Source organism: Canis lupus, chromosome 8, assembly GCF_003254725.2.
Source record: "Canis lupus dingo isolate Sandy chromosome 8, ASM325472v2, whole genome shotgun sequence".
Lineage (NCBI taxonomy): Eukaryota > Metazoa > Chordata > Mammalia > Carnivora > Canidae > Canis > Canis lupus.
Genome location: NC_064250.1, coordinates 3,101,473 through 3,129,384, shown reverse-complemented (window position 1 = coordinate 3,129,384; position 27,912 = coordinate 3,101,473). Strand labels below are relative to the sequence as shown.

Here is a 27,912-nt window from a genome sequence, read left to right as displayed (position 1 = left end):
CAGAGAGTGATTTTTAAACGTAATAATCGGGATCCCTGGGTGGCGCAGCAGTTTGGCGCCTGCCTTTGGCCCAGGGTGCGATCCTGGAGACCCGGGATCAAATCCCACGTCGGGCTCCCGGTGCATGGAGCCTGCTTCTCCCTCTGCCTGTGTCTCTGCCTCTCTCTCTCTCTCTCTGTGTGACTATCATAAATAAATAAAAAATTAAAAAATAAAAATAAAAAATACACACAAAAAAAACGTAATAATCATCAATATGTTACACTTGAGTCATGACTTATGGTTTTCACCAAATCTCACTTCATCTGCACAGTAGCCTGGAAATAAACCATCCCTGTGCTTGCCTAGCGTCATGCAGCTACTGAGCCCTCCCTCAAACACAGGTCTGGTGCACTTGTCACTCTACCAGAGCTGTCAAAGATTTTTTTTTTTTTTATTATTTATGATAGTCACACAGAGAGAGAGAGAGAGAGGCAGAGACCCAGGCAGAGGGAGAAGCAGACTCCCTGCAGAGAGCTGGTTGAGGGACTTGATCCCAGGACCCTGGGATCATGACCTGAGCCAAAGGCATACTATACTCAACCACTGGTTGAGGTACCCCTCTACCAGAGTTGTCAAATATATGCCAACAACTTATACACAAAGTGAGGACTGAGGCTAAATCTTTGAATGTAGCAAGAGAAGGGATTTAATACAGAACATTCATTCAAACAGAGAACACTTAGGGCACACTGTGCTAGGTATACCACATAGTGCTTGGAAGCAAAGAAGAAATATATGACCCTTGCCATCCATAGTTGAGGAGGGAGACAGATAGGTTGACAAATAATTGTCATGCAATATAATGAGTGTGGTGATAGTGGCACCATAGGAGCAGGACAACTTTCTTCCTGTGGGGAAAGAGAGCTTAGGAAGACATCACAGAGACCATGATGTCTAAACTGAATCTTGGAAAGGTATATAGCTGTCTCCTACAACACTTTTCACAGAAGGAACTGTATGTGAAAAGGTGTGGAGGTGCAAAAAGACATGGAATGTTCAGGGAATTCCAGGCAGTTGGAATGGCTGGAATGTGGGGTAGGAGAGGGTGAGAAGGTAGAGACTGGAAATGTAGCCCAGGGCCAGCTCCAGGACAGATTTATACATTGTCTAAATAGGTTAGAGTTTATCTGGAAACTGTTGAATGTAACTGGGGAAGCAAAATCAGATTTGCTTGGAAGAAGGACTCTGGTGGCCACATGGAATGTTTTTGGCAAGCGTGAGAGTCAGAAGGTAAGCAGGCTGGTTTAGGGAACTGAAACTTGAGTCCATATGAAGGATAGTGAAGCCTGCACTGTGGGCAAGGCCTTTGGACTAGAGATGAGGGAATAGATAAAGAAATTGTTAAAAGGTGGAATTTCTAGAACTTCTGGATAGGACTGTGTGTGTTGGGAAGCACTCAGAGGGAATGCTAAGGGTTCAGGCTTGCACAGGTGGGCAGTGATGGGGCCTGAGTGATGAGCAGGGGGACATCTGGGGCTTCTGCTGGGCTGCTTACATGGCCCTTCCAAGAGCTTTTCCTGCCTTGGATCATCATGACCCAGAGTCAGTCATTTTCCCATCAACTGAGTCCTACTTATCTGAAAAAGAAACTGATGAAGGAAAAAAAAAGAAAAAGAAACTGATGTGTAAAAGAAGATTCCAGCCTATGAACGTTGATAGTGAGCATCCATGTGTAATTTCTAATGACCAGAAGGCATGTGTATTCACTGTCAAGACTTCCTAATACCATACTCCCTGGGAAACCCATCAAATCATCAGGGAATTGCTTGCAGGGCATAGAATCAGAAGAAAGGAAGAAAGGTTTTTTTTTTTTTTTTTTTAAGATTTTATTTATTTATTAGAGACAGAGAGAGAGAGAGAGAGAGAGAGAGAGAGAGAGAGAGAGGCAGAGACACAGGCAGAGGGAGAAGCAGGCTCCATGCAGGGAGCCGGACGTGGGACTCGATCCCCCGACTCCAGGATCACACCCTGGGCTGCAGGCGGCGCTAAACTGCTGCGCTACCGGGGCTGCCCAGGAAGAAAGTTTTGACCACTGGAGAAGAACTTACTGAACGTGATGGGCTCTATAAAATATGGAGCTGAGAGGTAGAGTAGGGAACTCATGATGTGGTAGTGGAGACAGGCAAAAAGTAGTCAAACTTACTATATATATATAGTCAGGGCTGGGAGCGGGTGGAGGGCGTCTTACTCAGGAGATGCCTGCACTCAGCACTGAAGGATGAGATGGAGTCAAGGCGTGATTGAAGTGCGCACTCACCGTGGCCTGCAAAGTCTGCTGCATCTGACTTCTCTCAGACCTCCCTCATCCTCACTCTGTTCCACCTCCACCAGCCCTCTTGCTTTTCCTCTGGATTGCCTGGCCTGTTCCTGCCTCAGGGGTTTTGTACTTTATCCTTCCTTCTGCTGGGAAGGCTCTTTCCCCAGACACCATCAGAGCGTATCCCCCTAGTCCATTCATGTCTGTATAGATATTATCTCACCAGAGACTTAGCCTATCTAAGGCAGTCACTTGTAGTTTCCCATCCTGTTTTGTTTTCCTTTATAGCACTTGTCACCACCTCACATTAATTATTTACTTGTTTGTTGTCTGTCTTTCCCTCTAGAGTATAAACAACACAAAGTAAGCACTTTGTTTTGCTCACTGCTGAATCTCCACCTAGAACAGTGCCTGGCATCTGCTAGGTACTCAATAAATATGTTGAATGAAGGAGGGGCAAGGACATTCTAGGCACAGGGAAAGGCAACGTAAAGCACAAAGGTGAGAAAAAGTATGGGCTGTGGGGTTTGTGGGGCGATTGTGGGGTGTGAGGGGACAAAGGGAGGCAGGGGGCTAGAGCCCGCGGCAAATGTTCCTAGGAGTTTAGAGTTTACCCTAAAGCATATGAGGAGCCACAGAGGGTTTTAAGCAGGGGAACAGCGTAGCTGGGGTGGGACATAGGAGCAAGGCTGGTGGCAGAGACGCAGATTAGGAAGCTCTTGGGATCCCTGGGTGGCGCAGCGGTTTGGCGCCTGCCTTTGGCCCAGGGTGCGATCCTGGAGACCCGGGATCGAATCCCACATCGGGCTCCCGGTGCATGGAGCCTGCTTCTCCCTCTGTCTGTGTCTCTGCCTCTCTCTCTCTCTCTGTAACTATCATAAATAAATAAAAAAAATAAAATAAAATAAAAAAAAAGGAAGCTCTTGTGGCAATCCAGGCAGGACACGACAGAAGCCTGAACGAGGGCAGTGGCAGTGGGGGGTGTGGCTTACTTAGGAGATGATGTCTCCAGGAAAGGACAGATAGGAGAGCAATTTAGAAGGTATAATCAATATAACCATTAAGACTCATTGGAATATCTGGTGTAAGAGAGAGGTAGGTGATGAGGAAAACATTCACCAGCCTGTAAATTCTGTGCCAGAAGGTCTAAGCCTGTCTTATGATCCACTGTATCCCCAGCATAGAAACAAAAAGAGTAGCTTAGCGGTTTGGCGCCTGCCTTTGGCCCAGGGCGCGATCCTGGAGACCCGGGATCGAATCCCATGTCGGGCTCCTGATGCATGGAGCCTGCTTCTCCCTCTGCCTCTCTTTCTCTCTCTCTCTCTCTGTGTGTGTGTGTGTGTGTGTGTGTGTGTGTGACTATCATTTAAAAAAAAAAACAATCATCCTAAAATTATTTAAAAAAAAAAAAAAGAGTAGCTTGCTAAAGATTGCTTGAATGAAAAGCTGAGGTTTCTGGTTTGGGCAGTTGGTAGGTGGGGGCATCATTTATGGGGATGGGGAGGATGGAATCATGTTGAATTTGAAATGTATTTGTAGGGGGACGCCCAGCTCAGTGGTTGAGCATCTGCCTTTTGCTAGGGGCATGGTCTGGGGTCCCGGGTTCAAGTCCCACATCAGGTTCCCTGTAAGGAGCCTGCTTCTCCCTCTGCCTATGTCTCTGGCTCTTTCTCTGTGTCTCTCATGAATAAATAAAAATCTTAAAAAAAAAAGTTTATAGGATAGTAGGTGGACTTGGAGCTCAGATGGGCAGGAGATTGGCAAGTGCATTATAAATATCTGTCGAATGTTCATTTTCTCAGCACTAGTCATCATCTTTATGGAGCTCTTGGGTGTGTGTGTGTATGTGTGTGTGTGTGTGTGCGCGCGCGTGTGCATGAGCGTGTTGGGCAGGGGGCAGGATGGGCAGCCCAATACAAGATTACAATGGATTGTGATGAGTGTTGTGATTTCTGAGGTGCAGGGAGCCACAAGGGGAAACCCATGCTAGCCTAGGAGTTTAGAGACTTTCCATAAGGAAGTTTGACACTTGAATGATGAATTAACCCAGTAGAGAGGGCAGAGGAGCATCTCAGGCAGCAAGAACAGAATGTATGAAAACTCAAAGACAAAGAAGGACATTTTTGAGACTTCTTTTAATAAAGGAGTTCAGGGTGGGCTGCAGTATTGAGTTTAAGGTAGGAAATGTTGAGAGCTGGCCTGTAGCGGTAGGTGGACTTGGTAGGATAGGTTGTTCAGGGCTTAATTAATTGATTAGTTAAAAAGATTTTATTTATTTATCCATGAGAGACCTAGAGAGGCAGAGACATAGGCAGAGAGAGAAGCAGGCTCTGTGCAGGGAGCCCGATGTGGGACTCGATCCCAGAACTCCACGATCACACCCTGAGCCAAAAGTAGACACTCTACTGCTGATCCACCTAGACGTACCATGTTCAGGGCTTTATAAACTGTTCTAATTATTATTGTTATATAACAAATCACTTAAAATTTAGTGGCGTAGACTAACAGCCATTTCATTCATTTATTTTTAAAGATTTTATTTGAGAGAAAGAATAAGCAGCAGGATGGGGAGGGGCAGAGGGAGAAAGAGACACAGACTCCTTGCAAAGCAGGGAGCCCAACATTGGGCTTGATCCCAGGACCCCAAGATCATAACCTGAGCTGAAGACAGATGCTTAACTGAGTCACCCAAGTGCCCCTATTCATTCATTTTTAAAGTAATTTCCACATCCAATGTGGGGCTTGAACTCACAACCTCAAGATTAGGAGTCCGTTCTACTGGCTGAGCCAGCCAGGTGTCTCACAGCCATTTTATTCTTTTATGGTTTCTGTAGCTCAGGAATTTGGAAAGGGCTATGTGGGGCAGTGCTGGCTGAGGGCCTCATGTGGTTGTAGTCAGATGGTGGCAGGAGCTAGAACAAGAGAGTGCTGAAGAAGATGGGGCCTAGCTGGGCATCTTTTTCTCTTCAAGTTGTGCTAGATGGGTCTTTCCATGTAGTCTCTCCATATGGACCATGTTGAGTTTCCTCACCTAATGGCAGCCCCAGAGCAATCAAACTGTTTATTTGGCAGCTGAAGACTTTAAGATTGTCAGCAACCAACCAAAGGAAAAGCTGTGTTGCCTTTTATGACCTAACCTCTGAAATCACAGGGCATCTTCCTGCTGTACTCTATAGGTAGAAACATTCATAGGAGACTATCTATTCTTAAGAGAAGAGGCACAGACCCTACCTCTGGATGGTCAGAATGTTAAAGTCACATTGTATAAAAAGTATATGGGTTGGCAGATATTGTTGAGACATATTTGGAAAATATAGTCTGTTGCACAAACCAAATTAAGGAGTTTGGTGGGCTTTCTCCTAAGACAGTGAAAAACCTCTTAAGGCAGTGACTTGTGTCATTTGTGATTTAGATCTTAGAATTTGTGATTTTTAGAAAGATTACTTGGACTTCAGTTTGCAGAACTGAAAGCAGGGAGACCAGTTAGGAAGCTCTTGCCATGATCTCAGTGAGTGATGATGGTGACTTGGACTAAAGTTATGGGTGGAGAGATGAGAAGATTGGTTTAAGACTTGGACACTGATTAGATATGAATAGAGGTTGAGCAGGATAAGATGGGCAGGTTTCTGGCTCAGGCACCTGGGTGGATGGTGATGCCAGTTACTTACAGGGAGTTAGACTAAGGGAGCAGTAGGTTCAGAGAAATTGATAGGATAGGTTTAGGATAGGTTGAGTTTGCACCTGCTGATGTCCAGTAGGTGGTTGGGTATCCATATGTATCTGAAATCACAACAGTGGGGCTGATGATATACTTTTGGGAATAATCGGTATAGAGATGGTCATTGAAATCAGCAGATGAAATGATCTTGGGACAAGTTGTAGCAAGAGAGGAGGAAAGAACTTAGGATAGCATTCTCAGGAATGCCAACATTGAGGGATATATATTCTACAAAAAAGGAGAAGTATCTAGAGAGATAAGAGGGAAATGGGACAAGGTGAATGGAAAGAGAGCAATCTGAGAAGGAGGTGGTGGCCAACAGTGTGCAATCTGCTAAGAAGACAAGCTAGATCAGGAGGGCAGTTGCTTGGATATATCAATAGGAGGTCACTGTGACTCTGGAGGGGGAAATTTCAGGGCAGTGAGGGTAGAGTCAATTTCAGAGAGACTGTTTATTCATCCAGTGAAATCTGCCCTCATGGAGCACCCAGTGGATGGTAGAGACAGATATATTAACCATTCTATTACAGTGTGGTTAGTGTGGGAATCCCAGGGCAGGGGCAGCACACACAAGGGTGGTGGGTTTATGCTCAAAAGTAGCCTTTGTGGAGGAACTGTTAAGATAAGAAATGAAATGTCATTTGGAATTGGCAAGTAGGAGGTCAAGGAAAACTGTCTTCAGTGGAGTGGTGGAGCGGATATTAGTCAAATGGAAGGGAGAGAATGTGGATATATTTTCCAGAAGGCCGATTCTGAAGACAAGAAGGGCAGTTGTTAGAGGGAGGGATCAAGGTTGAGGGAGGAGTTTATGGGAAAGACTTAAGTCAGCCTTAGGTTGGTTTGGGGGTATATTCCTGGAAAGGATGGATGAAATATCCTTACCTGACAATAAGGTCTTCTCCCTGGTTGGAATGCTTGGGTGCCTTGAGTCAGTATTTCTCTCCCTTGAACAGTACGGAGGTCCCCTAATCCCTTTGGGAGGCAGTAATGTTTGGTGGTTAAGACCATGGTATCAGGTCAAGTTTATTAGTCTCAGGTTCCCCATCTGTAGAATGGGGTCTCTATCTTACAGAGGTGTGATCTATAGTTTTGCCATACTTTTCTCCTTTTCTGTTCACACAGTGACCATTTCTTTTCTATTTTATTTTATTTTTTATTTTTTATATTTTATTTTTTATATTTTATTTTATTTTTATTTAATTTTAATTTTAATTTTAATTTTAATTTTAATTTATTTTATTTTATGAGAGATACCGAGAGAGGCAGAGACACAGGCAGAGGGAGAAGCAGGCTCCCTCTGGGGAACCCGAAGTGGGACTTCATCCTGGGACCCTGGGATCACACTCTGAGCTGAAGGCAGACGCTCAACCGCTGAGCCACTCAGGGGCCCCACACAGTGACCATTTCAAGAGAGCAATAGTTCTGTCTTGGTGGCTCACTGTCCTTTTACAGGTATAATCCTCCTTTAGAACTGGTGATGGCTACAGCCCTAGACAGACCTTGAAGTCATTTACTGATTGCTTGAGTAAGTTTTTTCTATGCATGGATGACTTTAATGAATCATTGCTGATTTCATTGTCAGGGTAATCACGTGCTGCCCTCTCTGCCAGGAACTTATCCTCCCCTCCCCCGATGCTAGCCCCTTCCTCCGTGTACTCAGTCCAGGTAACGATGGTCGATGGTCGATGGTCGTGGTGCCCACCTGCACCCCCCTGCACTGCCCCAGACTGGTTGAGGTGCCTCATGCTGACTTTCACGGTACCTAGTTCTTCGATTGTGCATGTTCATTTTCCCGTGAAGGCTGGCAACTGGATCTTTCCAGGGCCTGGAGCACAGCCGATGGCTCAGTACATACTGGCTGGCTGGCTGGCTGGCTGAATGAACGAATTTGGAGTTCTGAAGGAATCTTGCTGTCCTGTTCAGGGTACTATAAATGGTTGCTTTTCCTAACCGGAGAGGTGTGCAGATGGCCCCTCCTGAGGCTGATTATTCTGGCTTCTCAGGATTCTTTGAGGAATGCTCCAGTTTTCTGCAGCCGGAAGCCCCAACACCCCAGAGGGAGGTCCTCCTGCATCCTTGCATACAGACAGGGAGGCACGTGGTGTGCTGGAGTGTATACAAGCTTTGGAGCTGGCCCTTGACTGAGCGGCCTCAGTTTTCTCAATTATGAGAGAAAGACAGTGGGCCTACTCTGTCAGACTAAATTAGATAATATATGTAAGAATGTTGGTGACCTAACACCTTATTGTCAGTCAAAAATGGTACGTCCTGTTGCAAATTCTATTCAGTCACATGTGTCTTATTCACAGTCACATGCATCTTACTACTTTCTAAGAACTTTACTTTCTACATGCTGTCTTTGGATGACTTATGAGCAGTTGTAGTTTTACAGAGATCAGAAAGAAGGGCTGAGACCTTTCTTCCTCCTTGCTGGAGAGGTGGAACTTTTCTCCTGGCAGAGTCAGGGCTAGGTGTCCAGAAATCTGGCTCCACCCAAATGCTCTTTTCAGAGCCAGCCAGTGAGGGGCCTACTGTCAGCTGTGCTGGATGTTTCTGCTCCCAACTTGTCCTGCCTCCACTTGCCTGCCTTGTGATCTAGGTCCTCTGGTCTAGTTTTCCCCCTTTCTTGAGCGGAACGGTTTTCTTCCTGTGTTTTCGCAGGAGGTCTGCCCATACTGTACGGGTCAGCCAGCGGCACATGTTCAGGCTCTGCTGTGAACAGAGTGCTGGTCTTTAGGGATCACGCAGAATCTGTGTCCCTGAGGCTTGGCCCTACTGACTTGTGTGGAGCAGGTGCTTCAACAGGTGGCAGCTGGATGAATGAACAGAAGCCAGGCCTCTAGGTTCTGCGTGGCCGAGAAGGCCATTGCGTGCTTGTGGCTCTTGGGGGCTTTCGGTGGGGGGCCGGGGCCAGGTGGGAGCAGGGCACGGCGGGGGGGTGGGGGGGCAGAGGGCTTATCCAGAGGCTCCCAGAGCTACTTGGGCTGTGGAGGACTTCGGATCTCGGCGTGTTTGTCCAAGAGCTTTGGCTGTGTTGCAGCTTCTTCTTCTTCAGATGGCTGACTTCATGTACTTGTGGCTAATGAACTGGAATAGCCAGATACTGGGCCCCCAGCTGGTTTTTGCCCTTTGAACTTTCTACTTGGAAGCCAGTTACTTTCCCAGAGGAGTTTTCTCAAGAGCCACGTTAGGCTGGAGGTGAGGAAGCTTACATTTCTTTCATGTCCCATATTCATAGCAGCAAACGAGCTAGAGTTAGAGCCTTGAGTTCTTTTTGTTATGGGGTCAGTGTAGACTTTGGCACAACATTCACCAGCAGTGAGACAGTAGAGCTCTGTGGTGGTTTGATCCTCAAGGCTCTTCAGAGCTTCACCCTTGGTCTCTTCTTGTTTCTGTTCTCTTTCTCCCTGCCTCAGAGGAGGCTAAGGGGATAGCCTAAAGGAGGCTGGGGAGGGATCTAGGGACAGTGGGTCCCCACCCTGGATGGAATCACCTAGGGCTTTGGAAAAATGCTAATGGCCCTTTCCTCTCCTACCTTGTTTCCCCAAACCAGATAAATCTCAACCACTGGTTAGAAGAATGAGAATTGGCTTGGAGAATGAGAATTGGGGAAGCAGAAAAGTTGCTATTGAGGAGAACCAATGGGGGCTTTGGGAAGAAAGGCTCTCAGTTGTCACTGTACTTTAGAATTACCTGGGGGTGGGGTGCCTTGGTGGCTCAGTTGGTAAGCAGCTGGCTTAGGCTCAGGTCATGATCCTGGAGTCCTGGGATCTAGGTGCACGTTGGGCTCCCTGCTCAGCGGGGGGGCCTGCTTCTCCCTCTCCCTCTGCCCCTCGCTCTGCTCATGCTCTCTCCCCACTCTCTAAAATAAACAAACAAATACAGAATCTTTAAAAAAATTACCTGGGAAGCTTCAAGAACATGCTGATGCCTGGGCTCCACCCCAGTTGCTGACTTCATTGCCCTGGGTAGGGCCTGGGCCCTGGACTTTGTCAAGTGTGCAGCCAGGCTAGAGGAGCACTGTGTAAGTGAAGGGTTTGGGCTTGCTCTGGTCACTGTGTTTCTGTATGTGATTATTTCGTTTAGTGAGTCCTGAGGTAGCACACCCAAAGCAGGCAGATCATCAGACTCTCCTGGGAAGCCCCGTTTCCGACCTCCTGCACCAGAACTCTTTTTTTTTTTTTAATTTTTATTTATTTATTTATGATAGTCAGAGAGAGAGAGAGAGAGAGGCAGAGACACAGGCACAGGGAGAAGAAGCAGGCCCCATGCACCGGGAGCCCGACGTGGGATTCGACCCCGGGTCTCCAGGATCGCGCCCTGGGCCAAAGGCAGGCGCTAAACCACTGCGCCACCCAGGGATCCCCTGCACCAGAACTTCTGGGTCAGAGCCCTAAAGCAGTAGGTAACATTCCTCAGGTGATTCTGCTGCTCACTCAGGTTTGGAGTCCTGTTTCTGAGGACCTGGACTATACCTGGGCAAACCACTAAGGATCTGATTGACAAAGACTAGCCGGCTTTGAGAAGGGAGCAGATGGTGTGGTTTAATAGAAGAGGCTCCTGGTCCAGACTGCCTACTTGCTCCTTCAGAGTGGTGCAGAGCCACGGCAACATGATGACTGAGTCCAGGAGGCAGAGTAGGAGGCCTCTGATCTACTGACAGGCTTTATGCTTGGTGTGTTGTCTTGCCGGATGCTCTCATCCATGATGTCTGAGTAAGCAAAATGGTTCTGTAGCCTGAAAGGTAAAAGAATTTGAGGCCCATCTGTTGTCTGAGACATCTAATAGCACCTAGGGAGGGTGGAAGAAACAATACATCAAGGAACCCAGGAATAAAAGTGATTTTTTTAAAAAGATTTTATTTATTTGACAGAGAATGAGAGAGAGAGAGAGAGAGAAAACACACAAGCACACAAGTGGGGAAGGGCAGAGAAAGAGGGAGAAGCAGGCCCCTGTGGAGCAGGAAGCCCTATGCAGGGCTGGGTCCCAGGACCCTGAGATCATGACCTGAGCTGAAGACAGACACAACCAACTGATCCATCCAGGCACCCCATAAAAATGATATTTAAGGTATAGAAAGTATACTACACCAACATTAGACAACACAGAGATACATGTGGTCCTTCTGAGGAAATGGCAGCGACAGAGTATTCTGGAGTGATCTGGGTACTAGCAGGCCTGAGCAAGCCAGTTAAGAGGCTCCCAGGCTGTATGACTCTTGGCTATATGGAAACCAGCCTATTGCAGAGAGCTGAAGCTTTTCTGGAGCAACATATCACAAGGAGCTTGCTTGAGCCAGTTAAGACCACAGATGGCTACCATTTTGCCATCCTGTGGGATGAATGATGTCACCAGTCAGAAGATACCCAAGGTGCATCCCTGGTGACTTTGAAGTTCAGCATAGAAAACTGAGTGGAAGACAATATTTTCATCTCTGTCCATTGCAGGCTGTGAATGGGAAAGAAAAAAAACCTAGAACAGAGTATGTGAGTATAAATGCTAAGGTACCAGAAGACTAGACAGGGACAGAACAGGTTTCATGAGATTGGAAGAGATCTGTTTAGTATGGCTTTCACCTGAACTTTTATTTATTTTATTTTTTATTTATTTTATTTTTTTAAAGATTTATTTATTCATTCAGAGAGAGAGAGGGAGGCAGAGACACAGGCAGAGGGAGAAGCAGGCCCCATGCAGGGAGCCCAATGCGGGACTCGATCCTGGGTCTCCAGAATCACGCTCTGGGCTGCAGGCGGCGCTAAACTGCTGCGCCACTGGGGCTGCCCTCACCTGCACTTTTAGAGGAGAGGAGAAAAATGCACAGATAAAAGCATGAATCTCGGTATTTTAGAGGCTGTGAGGAATTATATAGAAGGATAAAGGTAGAGGGATGCCTGGATGGCTCAGTGGTTGAGTGTCTGCCTTCAGCTCAGGGTGTGATCCTGGGGTCCTGGGGTCCTGGGATTGTATCCCTTATTAGGATCCCCGCAGGGAGCCTGCTTCTCCCTCTGCCTCTCATGAATAAATAAAAAGTTAAAAAAAAAAAAAAAGAATAAAGATGGAAAACTTGTTGAGTAATGCATTTGGAGAAATAGGGTAGCAGGTTGGGAACGATGCTTTTGGACTCCTATCTATAAACATTAAATAAGGCTAATAAACGTTTGCTTTTTAGTTTTACTTGCAAGGAGGACAGAATTTCATATTTGATGAGAATATGACAGTGAAAGAATACACCTTGTTTAGAAGTGGTGGGTTTTCTAGAAGAGCTGAGATTGATGTAGTGTATCAGAGAGAGCCCCACTTGCATCTGCTCTATGTTCTAGTATGAGATGATGCTTGCTCCTTCTAGGCAAGGTCACATTTTGATTCTTTTGACTGCAGTGAGAGGGAAATTTCTGTACTCCAAGGTACAGAGACCTGTCAAAGGATTTTACTTCTTCCTTTTTTCATTCAGACAAATGCAATGAATAGTACCACCCTGTGCTGCCTTGAGCTCTCTGCCTGCCGATGGGTTTCTTCTTTTTTCTTTCTTCTTTCTTTTTCTTTCTTTCTTTCTTTCTTTCTTTCTTTCTTTCTTTCTTTCTTTCTTTCTTCTTCTTTCTTTCTTTCTTTTTCTCTCTCTCTCTTTTCTTTTCTTTCTTTTTTTTTTTTTAGATTTTTATTTATTTATTTATGAGAGACACAGAGAGAGGCAGAGACCCAAGGCCTTCTCCCTCTGGAGAAGCAGGCTCCATGCAGGGAGCCCGATGTGGAACTCGATCCTGGGACTCCAGGATCACACCCTGGGCCGAAGGCAGGTGCTCAACCTCTGAGCCACTCAGGTGTCCCCTGATGGGTTTCTTCTTACAGCTAACTAGCATCAGTCTCTTCTGCTCCGGGCCTCACAGATATGTGGCCCATCTCTTAGGGAACAGAGACACTGGCCTTTGTTAATCCTGTACCTTGGGAACAGTAGCTACATGGTGCTGTCAGAGGCTCTCAAGTTCTCCTTGGGCAATTTTCCTGAAAGTCTCTCCTATAGTAATAGTGCATCCTTTAAAAAAAAAAAAAAGGGTAAAAAAATAATAACCCATCCTTTAAAAATTTTTAAAGATTATTTTATTTTATTTATTTATTTATTTATAATAAATTTATTTTTTATTGGTGTTCAATTTGCCAACATACAGAATAACACCCAGTGCTCATCCCGTCATATTTTTTTATTTTATTAATATTTTTAAGAATAATTCCTCATCTTGAGGGAAGAAACGTGATGAAGAAAACAAGAGAATAATAAAAGAAAAAGAAGTAGGAATGATGTCATTGTGGGCATAGACTGCACACCATTGGATCAGAGGGAGGAGAAATATTTTGCTTTCCTAAAAAAAACAACAAAATTTGTTCAAAAAGGAAAAATATGATAGTGATAAAGTCTCAGCTCCCCAAGCATCTTTTGTTAAAATCAGTTTCATTCCATTAGATGTAGTACCTCTATAAATTTGTAAAAGTTTATTATAATACATTTCTTTTTTTTTTTTTTTTAATTTTTATTTATTTATGATAGTCACACAGAGAGAGAGAGAGAGGCAGAGACACAGGCAGAGGGAGAAGCAGGCTCCATGCACCGGGAGCCTGACGTGGGATTCGATCCCAGGTCTCCAGGATCGTGCCCTGGGCCAAAGGCAGAGGCCAAACCGCTGCGCCACCCAGGGATCCCTATAATACATTTCAAACATACAAAACTTGGGTGACTAATATGATGAACTTCCAGGGTTCAAGCACCAGCATGAGTAATTAATCACCACTGTTTTATCTATACTCCAAACACCTCCTTTCCCCCCACTAGAGTATTGAAAGCAAAATCCCAGGCAGCCCAGGTGGCTCAGTGGTTTAGCGCAGCCTTCAGTCCAGGGCCTGATCCTGGAGACTCAGGATCGAGTCCCACGTCGGGCTCCCTGCAGGGAGCCTGCTTCTCCCTCTACCCGTGTCTCTGCTTCTCTCTCTCTCTGTGTCTCTCATGAATAAATAAAATCTTTAAAAAAAAAAAAGAAAGAAAACAAAATCCCCACTGGAGTATTGAAACCATACCATTTAACTGTAAAGGCTTCAGTATGGATTGCTAAAGGATAAGGATGTTGTTGTTGTTTTATTATTAATTGAACATAACTGGGGGAAATGTGTGAAAGTGACTATGCCTACCCAGGTTTATACCTCCCAGAAAAAGAAATGATGCATTTACTCAGAAATGCAATCTAAATTTTGGCAAAGACATTACAGAAAAGTTCAGGGAAAAGAATTCATAATCTTGTAAGTAGGGATTAAAAAAAAAAAAAAGACCAGAAGCTTTTCCAAAATGAAATTTTCATCTATTTTTTTCAGAATTATCTTATTTAGGATGAGAAGGAGTATTAGGTGAATAAACCAATGTGATTGAACACATTACTTTTTGATAAGCTTAGATTTTTAGAAACAAGACACACAAGAAATGGTGATGTTACAGGATTTCCTTCTCCTTCAGTGTCCACAGTTCGTGGTTACAAGGCCTGGGAATGAAGAGGTAGACCAGACGAAGAGTGGTGGACAGCAAAGCAAAGTTTACTGAGTGATAGCAAAGTGATAGTACAAAGCTCCTGAAGAGGGAGAGGACCTGAATGGGTTGCCATTGGAGTTTCCAAGCCTAGGGGTTTTTATGGGCTTGCTGGCAGGCTGTTTTAACCTAGTTAACCCTCTGTACACCTGTCATCCAATTAGACTTTTGTCGTCGACTCATCACGTAGGAAAGGGTGGAGAGCTCCTTCCAGGGTGGAGTAAAATCCTTTTCAGTGTGGTTTCCTCTCAGGGCCTTTGTCCCTGCCTGCATTTCTCTTCTGACTATCCTTCATCAGTGAGAAGTAGTATAATGAAGACCAAATTCAGGAGTGGCCCAGAACTGCAGGAAGAACGTCCAAAGGCTGGTGGTACTCAGCATCAACTAAGATCTGAGGAAGAGACTGTGGAGGATAAAAAGCTCTAGAGGCAACATACAGAGTGAGAACAGTGAGAGGGCAGTTAGTTCTGTAATAACAGATGGTGGAGAGAAAGAAGGCCACAGTCCATTTTCCTTCTAACTGTATGTAGCAGAAGGATTGCTAACCTAGAAAAGGTTCAGTAAAAAACAGATCGAGGTCAACAAAAAACCAAGACGAGAATTGAGAAAGTAGAAATAAAGCATGCCATTGCTTTAAGTGTTTCCAACTAGCCACTTGTAGGCAAATGGAAATAATTTAAAATTAGCCCAAATGACAGAATTACCACCAGGCATCTCCCAGATCTAGGAGAACAGGAGGGTTGTGAAAAGGAAGCTGTTGAGTGATGTATTATTTTTCTACTGCTGCTGTAACAAATCACGACCAACTAGGTAGCTTAAAACAACACAGTTTTGGGGTGCCTGGGTTAAGCATCTAACTCCTGGTTTTGGCTCCCGTCAGGATTTCATGGGTCTTGAGAGGAAGCCCTGCATCAGGCTCCATGCTCAGTGGGGAGTTTGCTTGAAGATGCCCCTCCCCCTATTCCCATGCATGCATGAGCGTTCTCTTTCTAAAATAAATCTTAAAACACATAGGGACACCTGGGTGGCTCAGTGGTTGAGCATCTGCCTTCAGCTCAGGGTGTGATCCTGGAATCTCAGGATCAAGTCCCATATCGGGCTCCCTGCATGGCATCTGCTTCTCCCTCTGCCTGTGTCTCTGCCTCTCTCTGTGTGTGTCTCATGAATAAATAAAATCTTAAAAAAAAAAAAAGACAATTTATTCATCTGAGAGGGAGAGTGAGCATGAGCAGGGGGAGGGGCAGAGGGGCTGAGCAGGGAGCTGGACATGGAGCTTGATCCCGGGACTTTGGGATCATGACCTGAGCCCAAGGCAGACGCTTAACTGACTAAGCCACCCAGGCGCCCCTTATCTAGTCAACATTTTTATCATTGACTTCAGGGAAAACCCAGAAGGTATGCTAATCAAATTTGCAGATTTCACAAAATTGACGGCATTTCAAGTATCTGATAAAATTAAGGGGGAAATCCCATTTCTAGTAGATGAAAACAATGTCTAAAAATTTACAGAGGTAAGTTGCTAGGAATAAACGTTAACGTCTCATATTTAGGATTTAAACAAAAATCACTTTTATAGGCCTCAAAAGGGGGATAGAGAAAAGCTCATCAGCTTGAGGTTGAACTGTAATTGACAATGAATTCAAACTGAGACCCCATAGTCTGTGAAAATGTCTGGAATGTTCTGAGTGGGTCTCATGTTTAAGGAACATCCTGACGAAGTGAAGTAAATGCAGAGGGGAGAACCATGGTGGTGAAAGGCCTGGAAGCCACATTTGTCACACTGGAGGCTGAAGAAAGAAACTGGGTTTTTAGCCTGAAAGGGGAAAGCCTCAAGCAAGACAGGATGTTAATCTTTAATGATAAGAAGGGCCATTATGTGGATGCAGGTTTAGCCGGATTCTGTGTAGTTCCAGAGGAGAGGTCTAGGACTACTGGGTAGAAGTTGTGAAGCATTAGTTTTTGGCCTTATGGAAGGAAGAGCTATCGATCTCTTCAAAAATGGAACGAGTTGTCTCATAAATAAAGTACTGAGGTTTTATAGTTCTTGGGAATTTGAAACAGAAAATAGACTGAAGAGTGGCCTAAGTTTTATGTGTTACATTCTATGTATTTAAAACTAACAGGGATCCCTGGGTGGCTCAGTGGTTGAGCGCCTGTCTTCGGTCCAGGGCGTGATCCAGGGGTCCTGGGATCAAGTCCTGCATCGGGCTCCCTGTGAGGAGCCTGCTTCTCCCTCTGCCTGTGTTTCTGCCTCTCTCTCTGTGTCTCTCATTAATAAATAAATAAAATCTTTAAAAAACTAAAAACTAACAATGCTGGGGGAAAAGAACAAAAAAACAAAACCAGTAACTAACAGTGCTGGGAGAATGGTGCGTCTAATGTTCTTCAGGGACTGTTTAGTGTGGGCATCTCAACCAAATCTGGGCATCTGATCCTGAGTGGGCCGGCAAGCTTTGTTCTGTTCTGGATCAACATATGTGGGTGCTTTCCTGGCTTTTAGTTCTGCAACTGATGCTGGGCCTTAGTGCCAGAACTAGCCGCCTGCTCCAGGAGAGCCCGTGTAGGTTAGGTTTGATGACCATGCAGGAGCATCTCTTTCTCCCTTTAGTTTTTTAAGATTTTATTTACTTGAGGGCAGCCCCGGTGGCGCAGCGGTTTAGCGCCGCCTGCAGCCCAGGGTGTGATCCTGGAGACTTGGGATGGAGTCCCACGTCGGGCTCTCTGCATGGAGCCTGCTCCTCCCTCTGCCTGTGTCTCTGCCTCTCTCTCTAGCTGTGTCCCTATGAATAAATAAATACAATCTTTAAAAAAAAAAAAAAAGATTTTATTTACTTGATAGGGAGAGAGAGAGAGAAAAAGAGAGCGCATGAATGGGGGGAGGGGCAGAGGGAGAGGAGAAGCAGGCTTTCTACTGAGCAGGGAGCCCGAAACACCTGGTCCCAGGACCCCGGGATCATGATCTGAGCTGAAGGCAGACGGCCAACCGACCGAGCCACCCGGGTGCCCCTCAGGAGCATCTCTTTAGATGATCATAGAAGTGGCTTCTTCAAAGCTTCTTCCTCCAAAGCAGGAATGGAACTGTACCCGAGGCAAGGGTCCAAGGCCACGTTCTTGTGGACTTGGCCCAGTATTGGGTGGAGGTGGAATTACAGCCAGAGGTAGGAGGGTGTAGGACATTTCTGTCCTTGAGGTTGACTCACTATGGCCTCCATGTTACCCTAGCCCTGTGGTTTCCTCCTTTCCCTGCCCCTGAAGCAGGAGGTTGGGCTCTGCTTCAAGAACAGTGCACTAGGCCAGGCTCTGGGGTCTCCGGTCAGCTGTATCCGCTGGGTTGAGGACAAAGAGCCCAGTCAGCAGGGCTGCCTGCCATGCCCGTTTCCTGCTTCTGTGGCCAAGAGGCCCTGAAGGAAGCTGGGCTCTGGGGAAGGTGAGGGCCAGCTCTCTTTAGGCAGTGCCTCTGCTCCTGGTTTCTTTCCACAGGATTCCCTTCTTCCTTCAAACTGAGTCCCTGTGCTTAATACAGAGAGTAGATCAGGGCGAGATGGTGGGTCAGTGGCTGAGAGATAAGGCTCAGGTGTGGGGGAGCGAGAAGAACTGGGGTAAAAGGAGGGATACGTGCGGATGGATGTGGAATTCAAGTAGAGAAGCAGTAGGGATAAAATGCCGACCATCCGTGTATTTTCATTTCAGAATTCGTTGTAGTAAAGGATGAGTAGTTGCCTTTTTGCTGCCCACGTGCCCAGACAAAAACAAGAACAGATTCTTGTGGCACAAGGGCTGCAGATGGACTCGGACCCAGCCAGAACTAGTCCCTTTTGGTGTTGTGGTTCTCCTGAGGGCTAACCAGTACTCCCAAGGAGGTGATCCCATTCACTTGTGAATAGGGCAGCATCAGTTGTCCCTGCTGTCTCTTTTCATTTCCTTTCATTTTGTTAAGTAAGCCCTACACCCCGGTGTGGGCCTTGAACTCATGAGCCCGAGATCAAGAGTGACATGGTCTACTGACTGAGCCAGCCAGGTGGCCTCCCCCCATTTTTTGGTCTCTTTTCTTTTCTTTTCTTTTCTTTTCTTTTCTTTTCTTTTCTTTTCTTTTCTTTTTTCTTTTTTCTTTCTTCTCTTCTCTTCTCTTCTCTTCTCTTCTCTTCTCTTCTAAGATTTTATTTGAGAGAGAGAGTATGATCAGGAGGAGGGAGAGGGAGAAGCTGACTTCCTGATGAGCAGGAAGCCTGATGTGGGGCTCGATCTCAGGACCCTGAAATCATGACCCAAGCCAAAGGCAGATACTTAACCGACTGAGCCACCCAGACTCTCTATCCTTGGTGTTTCTACTCAGAAACCTGGCTCGGATCCTATTTGTAAGGGCAGCAGAGCCCTAGGGTAAGGCATACAGGTTACAGGATGGAGAGAAGGGGCATGAGGGCTATTAAATGGCTGGAAACCGAAGTCCAGTGGGGAGTAAAGGCTGAGTGGTTGAGGAGGATCAACAGAACTGAAAGATTTGTGGAGGGTGACATACAGATCACTTTGTGAGGTGCTTGTGGAGACTGTGTGCTTGTATCTTTAATTATTAACTTAGTACTGAGGAATTATGGGTCTATTTTTTGCCCAGCCCCATGATAAGGTTTGGTTGTTTATTGTCTTGTTTATTAGGCAGAAAGACAAGTGATTGTATAGGACAAGAATGCCATTTCTAGAGAAGAGCAGAGAAGAACTTGGGCAGCGAGTAGAATAGGAGGGGTATAAAGGAGGGAGAGCGAGCTACAGAAGAGGAGCTAGCTGTTGTTCGAGGTTGGTCTTTCCTGCATCTCAGGGTAAAGATGCTTCTGGGCCAGTATGTGGTGAGGCCAGGACACAAGAAAATAGGAGGATTAGGGCCAGTGAGTGACATGCCACTGCCAGAACTGAGGCAGGGAGTACCACTTCCTCTGTTGGTGGCATGAAGCAGGCAAGCCCGGTGCCAGACCTTCTCCACTGGGAAGGCAGGCTGATTCCGACCTTGCCCTGGGAGCTATGGAAAGGATTAAGCCCTCCTCCTGGTGCTCTATTTGTTGAGCTGGGAAGGCAGGAGCCGTGAGGTGACTGACTGCCACTTCGTGTAGCTGCCTGCCTGCTTCAGATGCTGGTGGGGGATTGAGGAACTTTTAGCTGGGTTTCAGAATCAAATTTTATATATATATATATATAAAATATATATATATTTGTATTTATATATATTTAAAGATTTTATTTTAGAGAGAGAGAGAGAGAGAGCGAGCAGAGGGGCGGGTGGGGGGAGGGGGGAGAAGCAGGCTCCCCACTGAGCAGGAAGTCCCAACCTGGGGCTCCATCCCAGGACCCTGAGGTCATGACCTGAGCCGAAGGCAGACACTTAACTGATGGAGCCATTCAGGTGCCCAGAATAATTTCTTTTCACTTTCTCCCCTGCCACATCCTGAGGCTATTGGTCAACCTCAGCATGTATGGGTTTCCCTTCTTGAATTTCTTCTTCTGAAGTAGTACAGTGGGACTTTTTTTGGGATAACGGATTTCTCCAAGATCCTGACAAAACCTATGGACTTTTTTCTTAGAAAAATGCATATACTTTAGACATTTGTACATAACCATTTACAAGGGATTTCAGGCTTTGTGGAAGCCCTGGGTTAAGAACCCTGGCTCTCAGGGTGATCCATGAACTTTTCCAAAGCTTATCTAGGTAAAGGGATTGCCTCCACTCTAGAGTAGGACTGAAAGAATGTTTGTGGCTCATTCTTTTGCATTGTCTAGTCTGGAAAAATGCTGTCCCCACTCTATAGAAATCTTGGCTCCAAGAATCTTTCCAAGTACAAAAACAAGCAGCTGAGCTGGCAGGCAGTAGCAGGAAGTCTGGCCCCCATTCCAATCCTTGGCCACATGTCCCGACCTGCTGGCCCAGGCATTGGATAAGCCACAACAGGATTTGTCAAGGTTAACAATACTACAGAGTGCTGAGTCCTGGAGTCCACATCAGGAGGTAAAGGGGTGCAAAGCTGGAAGAGAAGGTGACTTTTCAGAGCCAACCAGAACACATCACTAATCCTTTATAGCTACCAGTTGCCTCCCACTGTGGTGAGTGCTTTTGTATGTAAGCAAATCCAGTTACTTTGTTTTTTTCTTCCTGGTAAATGCTACAGGGTGTGTATGTGTAGTGCTGCCTACACAGATGCTCAGCGGGTGCCTTTGAATGCTAATGGTGAGGACTTGCTGGGCAGAGGTTTCAAATACAGAGCAGGTCAAAGCCCAAACACATCTGTCTTTGGCCAAAGGCTGTGTTTCTATGACTTATTGAAAATAATGCTTGGGAGTCTAAGGCTCTCTGGGTGGTAGGGTCAGTCACCAATCAGGGTTATTTTTCCAGGTCTCTTAACCTTCATTAACTGTGCCTATGTCAAGTGGGGAACGAGGGTACAAGATGTCTCCACCTATGCTAAAGTGTTGGCGCTCATCGCTGTCATCATCGCAGGCATCATTAGACTTGGCCAAGGTAAGATGGAATAGCAATGAACTCTTATGCATTTTCTTGAGCCACATTTCTTAAATGCCCTTTGTGCATTCTCATTTGCTAAGTGCCGTTATTTCCATTTTATAGAGGAAACTGAGGCTGCAGAATAAAGTATCTTGCCCTAGCTAGTACGTTAATGGGGATTTGTACTCAGACTGACCTCAAAGCCTGTCTTCTCTGCTCAGAGAGACACTGTTCTCGGAGGAGGGTGACTTGGCAAAAGGGCTGACAGTTGTCTTGTCCTGGGAGCCAGCTTAGGCAGACTGTCAAGCCCAATGCGGTGGCTGATTGTTCTGCCCTTGGAAGTATCCTGCCCTTGTATCTATTCCTCTCCAGGTCTCAGGTAGGAACACCTACCCACTACTCCATTGCCCTGGGCATAGGGAGACCTACCCTTCCCCCATCCTGTACCAGCTCTTTGTGGTGTTGGAAAGGGGGTAGGAATTGGGCAGCTTACAGGGCAAGATAGAACATCACTTCTTTTTTTTAAGATTATTTATTTATTTATTCATAGAGACACACAGAGAGAGGCAGAGACACAGGCAGAGGGAGAAGCAGGCTCCATGCAGGGAGCCCAACTTGGGACTTGATCCAGGGTCTCCAGGATCACGCCCTGGGCTGCAGGCGGCGCCAAACCGCTGCACTTAGAACATCACTTCTGTCCCGGAGTGGTTTCTTACCCCAGAAAGCCACCATGGTCCTTCCTGTCAAGATCCCCATGCTGCTCTCTGCATTGCAGCCCTCACTGTAGTGGTCATTCTCCCTTTCCCTATTCTTTTACCAGTGTCCTTGCTGCCAAAGGTGTTCTAAGCCACTCACTTGCTGTTACTGTCATGTTCCACTCCTGTTCTGGATCACTTTGAAGCTGGGGGGTAGGCTGTTAATCCTTCTGCCTTTTCCCTGTTCTGGATTCTAGGAGCCTCAAATCACTTTGAGAATTCTTTTGAGGGTTCGTCATATGCAATGGGTGACATTGCCCTGGCATTGTACTCCGCTCTGTTCTCCTACTCGGGCTGGGATACCCTCAACTACGTCACTGAAGAGATCAAGAATCCTGAGAGGTAGGTATCTCACCATCTATTTTCTTTCTTTTTTTTTTTTTTAAAGATTTTATTTATTTATTCATGATAGTCACAGAGAGAGAGAGAGGCAGAGACACAGGCAGAGGGAGAAGCAGGCTCCATGCACCAGGAGCCCGATGTGGGATTCGATCCCGGGTCTCCAGGATCGCGCCCTGGGCCAAAGGCAGGCGCCAAACCGCTGCGCCACCCAGGGATCCCTCACCATCTATTTTCCATGGCAATAAGGATAGCTATCATTTACGGAGATAGCACACCGCAACCTCTGAGACAGATTTTATCAGCTCCACTTGAATAGATGGGAGGCCTAAAGCCCAGAGAAGCAACTTGTCCATGAGAACAGCAGGCCTTTTCACATCTGGCTGTTCATGGCTGCATTAAAAAAATTTTTTTAAAAAAGATTTTAAAAATTTATCCACGAGAGACACAGAAAGAGGCAGAGACACAGGCAGAGGGAGAAGCAGGCTCCTCACAGGGAGCCTAATGCAGGACTCATCCTCAGACCGGAATCATGCCCTGAGCCCAAGGCAGACCTCAACCACTGAGCCACCCAGATGCCCCTCGTACCTGCATTAATTACAGCAGATTGTACCATGTGTTGACACGTGCTGTCTCACGGGTTTTCCTTGATACTCCCCCACCCTATTCCCACATAGGTAACTTTAGGTCACAGATGCCCCCAAACTTCCCTGTTTTTATTTTGAGCCCTTCCTGGTGTCTCCAGTTTGTACTGACATAGTGGTATTGTGCCAGCATTTAACAGCATTACTTCAACCTTGTTACTCTAAATTATTCTGTAGTCCTGCAGAGTGACAAGAGCACTGGACAGAGTCAAAGGGCCTGCAGCCTGTCTTTCTTTCTTTTTTTTTTTTTTTTTAAATATTTTTTTTTTCAATTTTTATTTATTTATGATAGTCACAGAGAGAGAGAGAGAGAGGCAGAGACACAGGCAGAGGGAGAAGCAGGCTCCATGCACCAGGAGCCCGATGTGGGATTCGATCCCGGGTCTCCAGGATCGCGCCCTGGGCCAAAGGCAGGGGCCAAACCGCTGCGCCACCCAGGGATCCCCCTTTCTTTTTTTTTTTTTTTTAAATATTTTATTTACTCAGAGAGAGAGACACACACATACACGGAGACACGGACGCACAGGCAGAGGGAGAAGCAGGCTCCATACAGGGAGCCTGACATGGGACTCAATTCTGGGTCTCCAGTATCAGGCCTTGGGCTGAAGGTGGCACTAAACCGCCAAGCCACTGGGGCTGCCCCATGGAGCCTGTCTTTCTACTGATTTGAGTCCCCAGCCAACTCTGCCTGCTTCCTTATCTGTAAATTGAGGGGGTTGAATTATATGATCTCCAGAGCCCTTCCTGGCTCTAAAATTCAATGTTTCTTGGAACTAAGATTACCAGGGAGTGGAGTTTCTGTAAATTTTTAAGTCAAAATATAAACTCCTCTTGGCACACATCCAGTGTTGCAGTGCTAGGAGTGGGACTGAGGCCTGGGTGGTGCTTCCACCTACTGGACAGAAGCTAAATGACTGGAGTGTGCCCCGCCCCGCCCCCCAGGATGTTTATGAAGGTCATAGCTTTATTGGTCTAGGGGAACTTGTCTTCATGTCTTTTTCTTGGCCATTGGTTAGGATGGCACCCAAGGTTCTCACATTGAGTAAGGGGGTAGAATAAACAGTTCCCAGATTGCTTATTTAGGTACACACATTGTTCTTGTCAACGAGGACCTTATTCTCTGGATTTCACAATTTGCCTAATTTTCTCTTGTATTTCTCAACCTTAAGACAAATTTCCCAGTGCTGACAATTGAGAGAAGGAATCCTGACGCTAAGGAATCCTGTTGGATGTAAAACAACAACAACAACAAAACATTAAAAAGTACCCCCTTCCCCCACCCAGTTTCCTGTGCTTTTACGTGGGGACATAGTTCTTCACTAATCCTTTTTCTGCTTTTTGGTTAGCCTTTTCTCTAAATGTGATATTCCTTTCCCTTGATGCTCTTTCTGAACTCAAGAACGAAGTCACTATTGTACACAGTTTCAAAGGCAAAAAGCACTGGTGAAATGCACAGGAGGCCCCATCCCTGGATTGCTGGCAGAGTCTAAGTATCAAAGATGGGGATGTGACAGAGACTAATGTATGCATTATTCTATTTGGCTGTAGGAATCTGCCCCTCTCCATTGGCATTTCCATGCCCATTGTCACCATCATCTACATCTTGACCAATGTGGCCTATTACACCGTGCTAGACATGAGGGACATCCTGGCCAGTGATGCTGTTGCTGTGGTAAAGGATTTTCACTAGCAAAAGGCTGAGGGTGTGTTTGTGGGCTTCTTGGAATACTGCAGCTCCTGCAAGTCTTGGAAAGGGGGTAGTCCTTGTAAGGATTATGCTTAGGCGCACCTGTCTTAGTTGGTCAAGTGTGTGGTTCCTAATCTTGGGTTTATGAGTTTGAGTCCCGTTTGGTGTAGAGAGTACTTAAAATAAAAAAAAAAAATGTATTTATATATGCTTTGGATACTGGGCTTACAAGGTTGCCACCCCAGCTGTGGAAGAAGGGTTGGTTAGAGTAGGTGCCATTGGGGACATGCTTGCCCATGCCTTTCATCCTTTTTCGGTCCTGTTAATGACTTTTCTGTTCCTTTCCCTTAGACTTTTGCAGACCAGATTTTTGGAATTTTCAACTGGACAATTCCACTGGCAGTTGCATTATCCTGCTTTGGTGGCCTCAATGCCTCCATTGTGGCTGCTTCTAGGTATGAGTGGTGTCTTTTATGGGTGGAGTATTGTAAAGAGCTATGGCAGGGAAGGGTGGGACCCAGAGTTTAGTCACCATACTCCCCAGATTATATTAACCCCTTTGTTCTTGTTTCCATCAGCAGCTTTCAGTTCTCACTAATCTCAAAATTGAACTCCATTCCATATTATTCAAACTCTTTCGAAGGAGGGGAGGACAGCAGGAGGGCTATGAGGCATGTGAACCAGTCATACCCAGTGTCCCACATTTTTCTCAAGCCTCTCTCATCTTACGCAAAATAGGCTTTTCTTCGTGGGCTCAAGAGAAGGCCATCTCCCTGATGCCATCTGCATGATTCATGTTGAGCGGTTCACACCAGTACCTGCTCTGCTCTTCAATGTAAGTGACCTCAAGGATAAAAAGCCAGACTGTGGGAGAAATGTGGACAGTAGTAGTGGGGGTGCCTGGTTAAGCATCCGACTTGATTTTGGGTCAGGTCATGGTCTCAAGGTCAGGAGATCGAGCCCCAGGCTTAGCGTGAAGTCTGCCTAGGGCTCTCTCTCCCTCTGCCCCTCCCCTCTCAAATAAATAAATCTTAAAAAAAAAAAAAGACAAAAAGGTAGAAGCAACTGTTCTAGCTTCCCAAAAGCTCTAAAGAATAATATGATAGAAAAACTATCTTCTCTAAAAAATGGTAACCCCCTCTCATCTAGGATAAAGCATAAAGTACACTGAATATATTGTAATGAAATGACTGCCATGATAGTAAATGATGTATAAGGGAAGAACTGATCTTCCATAGGAGTAGAAGGTAAAGGAGGAAAGATTTCTTAGACAAAGTGCATTTGTTTTGTTTCTAAAAAAGATTTGAGAGGGCAGGGGTAGGGGGTAGGGGGACAGTCTTTAAAGCAGGACTCTACAGAGTGTGGAGCAGGACATGGGAGCTTGAACTCATGACCCATGAGATCACAACCTGAGCTGAAATCAAGAGTCAGATACTTGACTGAGCCACCCAGGCACCTCTAGACAAAGTACATTTGAAGTGGATTTTTAAGGTTAGGTTGCAAAAAGTGGAGATGGGCTTTAGGTTAAGAGAAACAGTATGCAGAGAGGGGAGTGGGGCACCCTGGCTGGGTCACTCAGTGGAACATGCCAGTTCTTGATCTTGGGGTCATGAGTTTGAGCCCTATGTCTGGTGTAGAGATTACTTAAAACACCCCAAACTATATCAAAGTCCTGGGGTAAAGCAGTGTGGAGTTGGAGATAAAAGCTGGAAATGTAGGTTGGAGCCATTATGGAGAGGCTCTTCAGGGGGCTGAAGCATGTGGGAGATCAAGGGGAGGGAAGTGTGCCTTCAAGGAGCTGACCTGGGCTTGTGTCTGCAAGGGTATCATGGCACTGATCTACCTGTGTGTGGAGGACATCTTCCAGCTCATTAACTACTACAGCTTCAGCTACTGGTTCTTTGTGGGGCTCTCTATTGTGGGTCAGCTTTATCTACGCTGGAAGGAGCCTAATCGGCCTCGTCCCCTCAAGGTAATCAACCTCCATCCTATCTTCGCTCCAAGGGATTTTTACAAGGCCTTGTAAAAATCAAACCTTTGCCTGGGACTCAGTGGTCATAGCATGTTGAGATTGTGGGGGGGGGGGGGGGGAGGATGGAAAGGCTCAGTGCTCCAATCTTCACAGGGGAAACTGTTGCTATAGCTGCCAATCATGAGCCGTTTGACCTCCAATCGTTTCCTCTGTACCCTCCAGCTCAGCCTTTTCTTCCCCATGGTCTTCTGCCTCTGCACCATCTTCCTGGTGGCCGTGCCACTTTACAGTGATACCATCAACTCCCTCATCGGCATTGGCATTGCCCTTTCAGGCTTGCCCTTTTACTTCCTCATCATCAGGGTGCCAGAACACAAACGACCTCATTGGCTCCGAAAGATTGTGGGTAAGCCTTTGGATCTTTAAGATGATTAGCTATTGTACCTCCCTCCCCCATTTAGACTCCCCAAGTCGGTTTTGCCCTAATCCCTTACTAGAAATTGTTAACTCTAAGGCTTAACAGAATGGTTCCTTTGGCCAGCCTCATTCAGTGCCATTTGAATTGAGCTCAGTTGACCTGTTCTCAGTTTTGACTCACATTTCTCTTTGTAGCATCCACTACATGGTACCTCCAGGTCCTATGTATGTCAGTTGCTGCAGAGATGGATTTGGAAGATGGAGGAGAGATGCCCAAGCAACAAGATCCCAAGTCTAACTAAATACCATCTAGAATCATTTCTGAGATGTAGAAAGCAGGGAACTTTCTGGCTGGAGCCAAGGAACATGAAAAGGAAAGTATACTTCTTCTTTGAAGCTGCTCGAGACCAGGTTTCTGGACAGGTGCCTTCAATTTTTGAACTTGCTTTTTGAGATGGAAAAGTAATTTATTTGTTTTGCTACACATTGCTTTATTGTCTCTTTGTAAAAAAAAACCTGGAGCATGTCAGGTGTGGGCTTGGTTGTACTAGTAGCACATTCCCATGTGTTAAGGTGTTCACTTACCTCTGGGTGTGCCTACCCACTCCTTTTCCTCTAAAAGGGCCAATAATGCTCTGAACCTCCTGTCTCCTTTAGAGAGACATGAAATTGTCACAGGTGCTAGATAAAAGGGTTATATTCTAAACTTTAAGTGGCTTCATTTTAGACAGGTCTCTGGGACAGTTCTCATTAGGCTACGAAGAACACCAAAAACAATCTTGTACTTGAAAGTACCTGAGTATTTTCTTTCCTTTCAAGTCAGCTGCCAGTGCCTGATGCAACCAGTCACTATATAAGAAAACACACCCAAGCTGCTCTAGCAAAATGCTGTGAAAATATCAACATCTGTTCTTAGCAATTAATTCTAAAAATTTGAGCACATGTACTTCTTGAATATTTTATAGGCTAAGATAAATAAATGTGGATGGAAAAAATCCATGTACGGGGTAGGAGTTTAAGAGCAGGGGCAGGAGTAA

The 27,912-nt window shown here is 45.8% G+C and overlaps 1 protein-coding gene across 4 annotated transcripts in view; it reads left to right on the top strand.

The window, feature by feature from the left end:
• Positions 1–27,581, top strand: part of SLC7A7 (solute carrier family 7 member 7) — a 76,424-nt gene extending 48,843 nt beyond the window's left edge. For all 4 annotated transcript variants that reach the window (XM_025442822.3, XM_025442821.3, XM_025442820.3 and 1 more), the window contains 8 exons: positions 20,954–21,079; positions 22,014–22,158; positions 24,348–24,471; positions 24,838–24,941; positions 25,225–25,321; positions 26,309–26,458; positions 26,681–26,864; positions 27,071–27,581. In XM_025442822.3, the coding sequence (XP_025298607.1) occupies positions 20,954–21,079; positions 22,014–22,158; positions 24,348–24,471; positions 24,838–24,941; positions 25,225–25,321; positions 26,309–26,458; positions 26,681–26,864; positions 27,071–27,177 (1,037 nt within the window). In that variant the 3' untranslated portion in view covers positions 27,178–27,581. The remainder of the gene's footprint in view (positions 1–20,953; positions 21,080–22,013; positions 22,159–24,347; positions 24,472–24,837; positions 24,942–25,224; positions 25,322–26,308; positions 26,459–26,680; positions 26,865–27,070) is intronic.
• Positions 27,582–27,912: the final 331 nt, after the last annotated feature.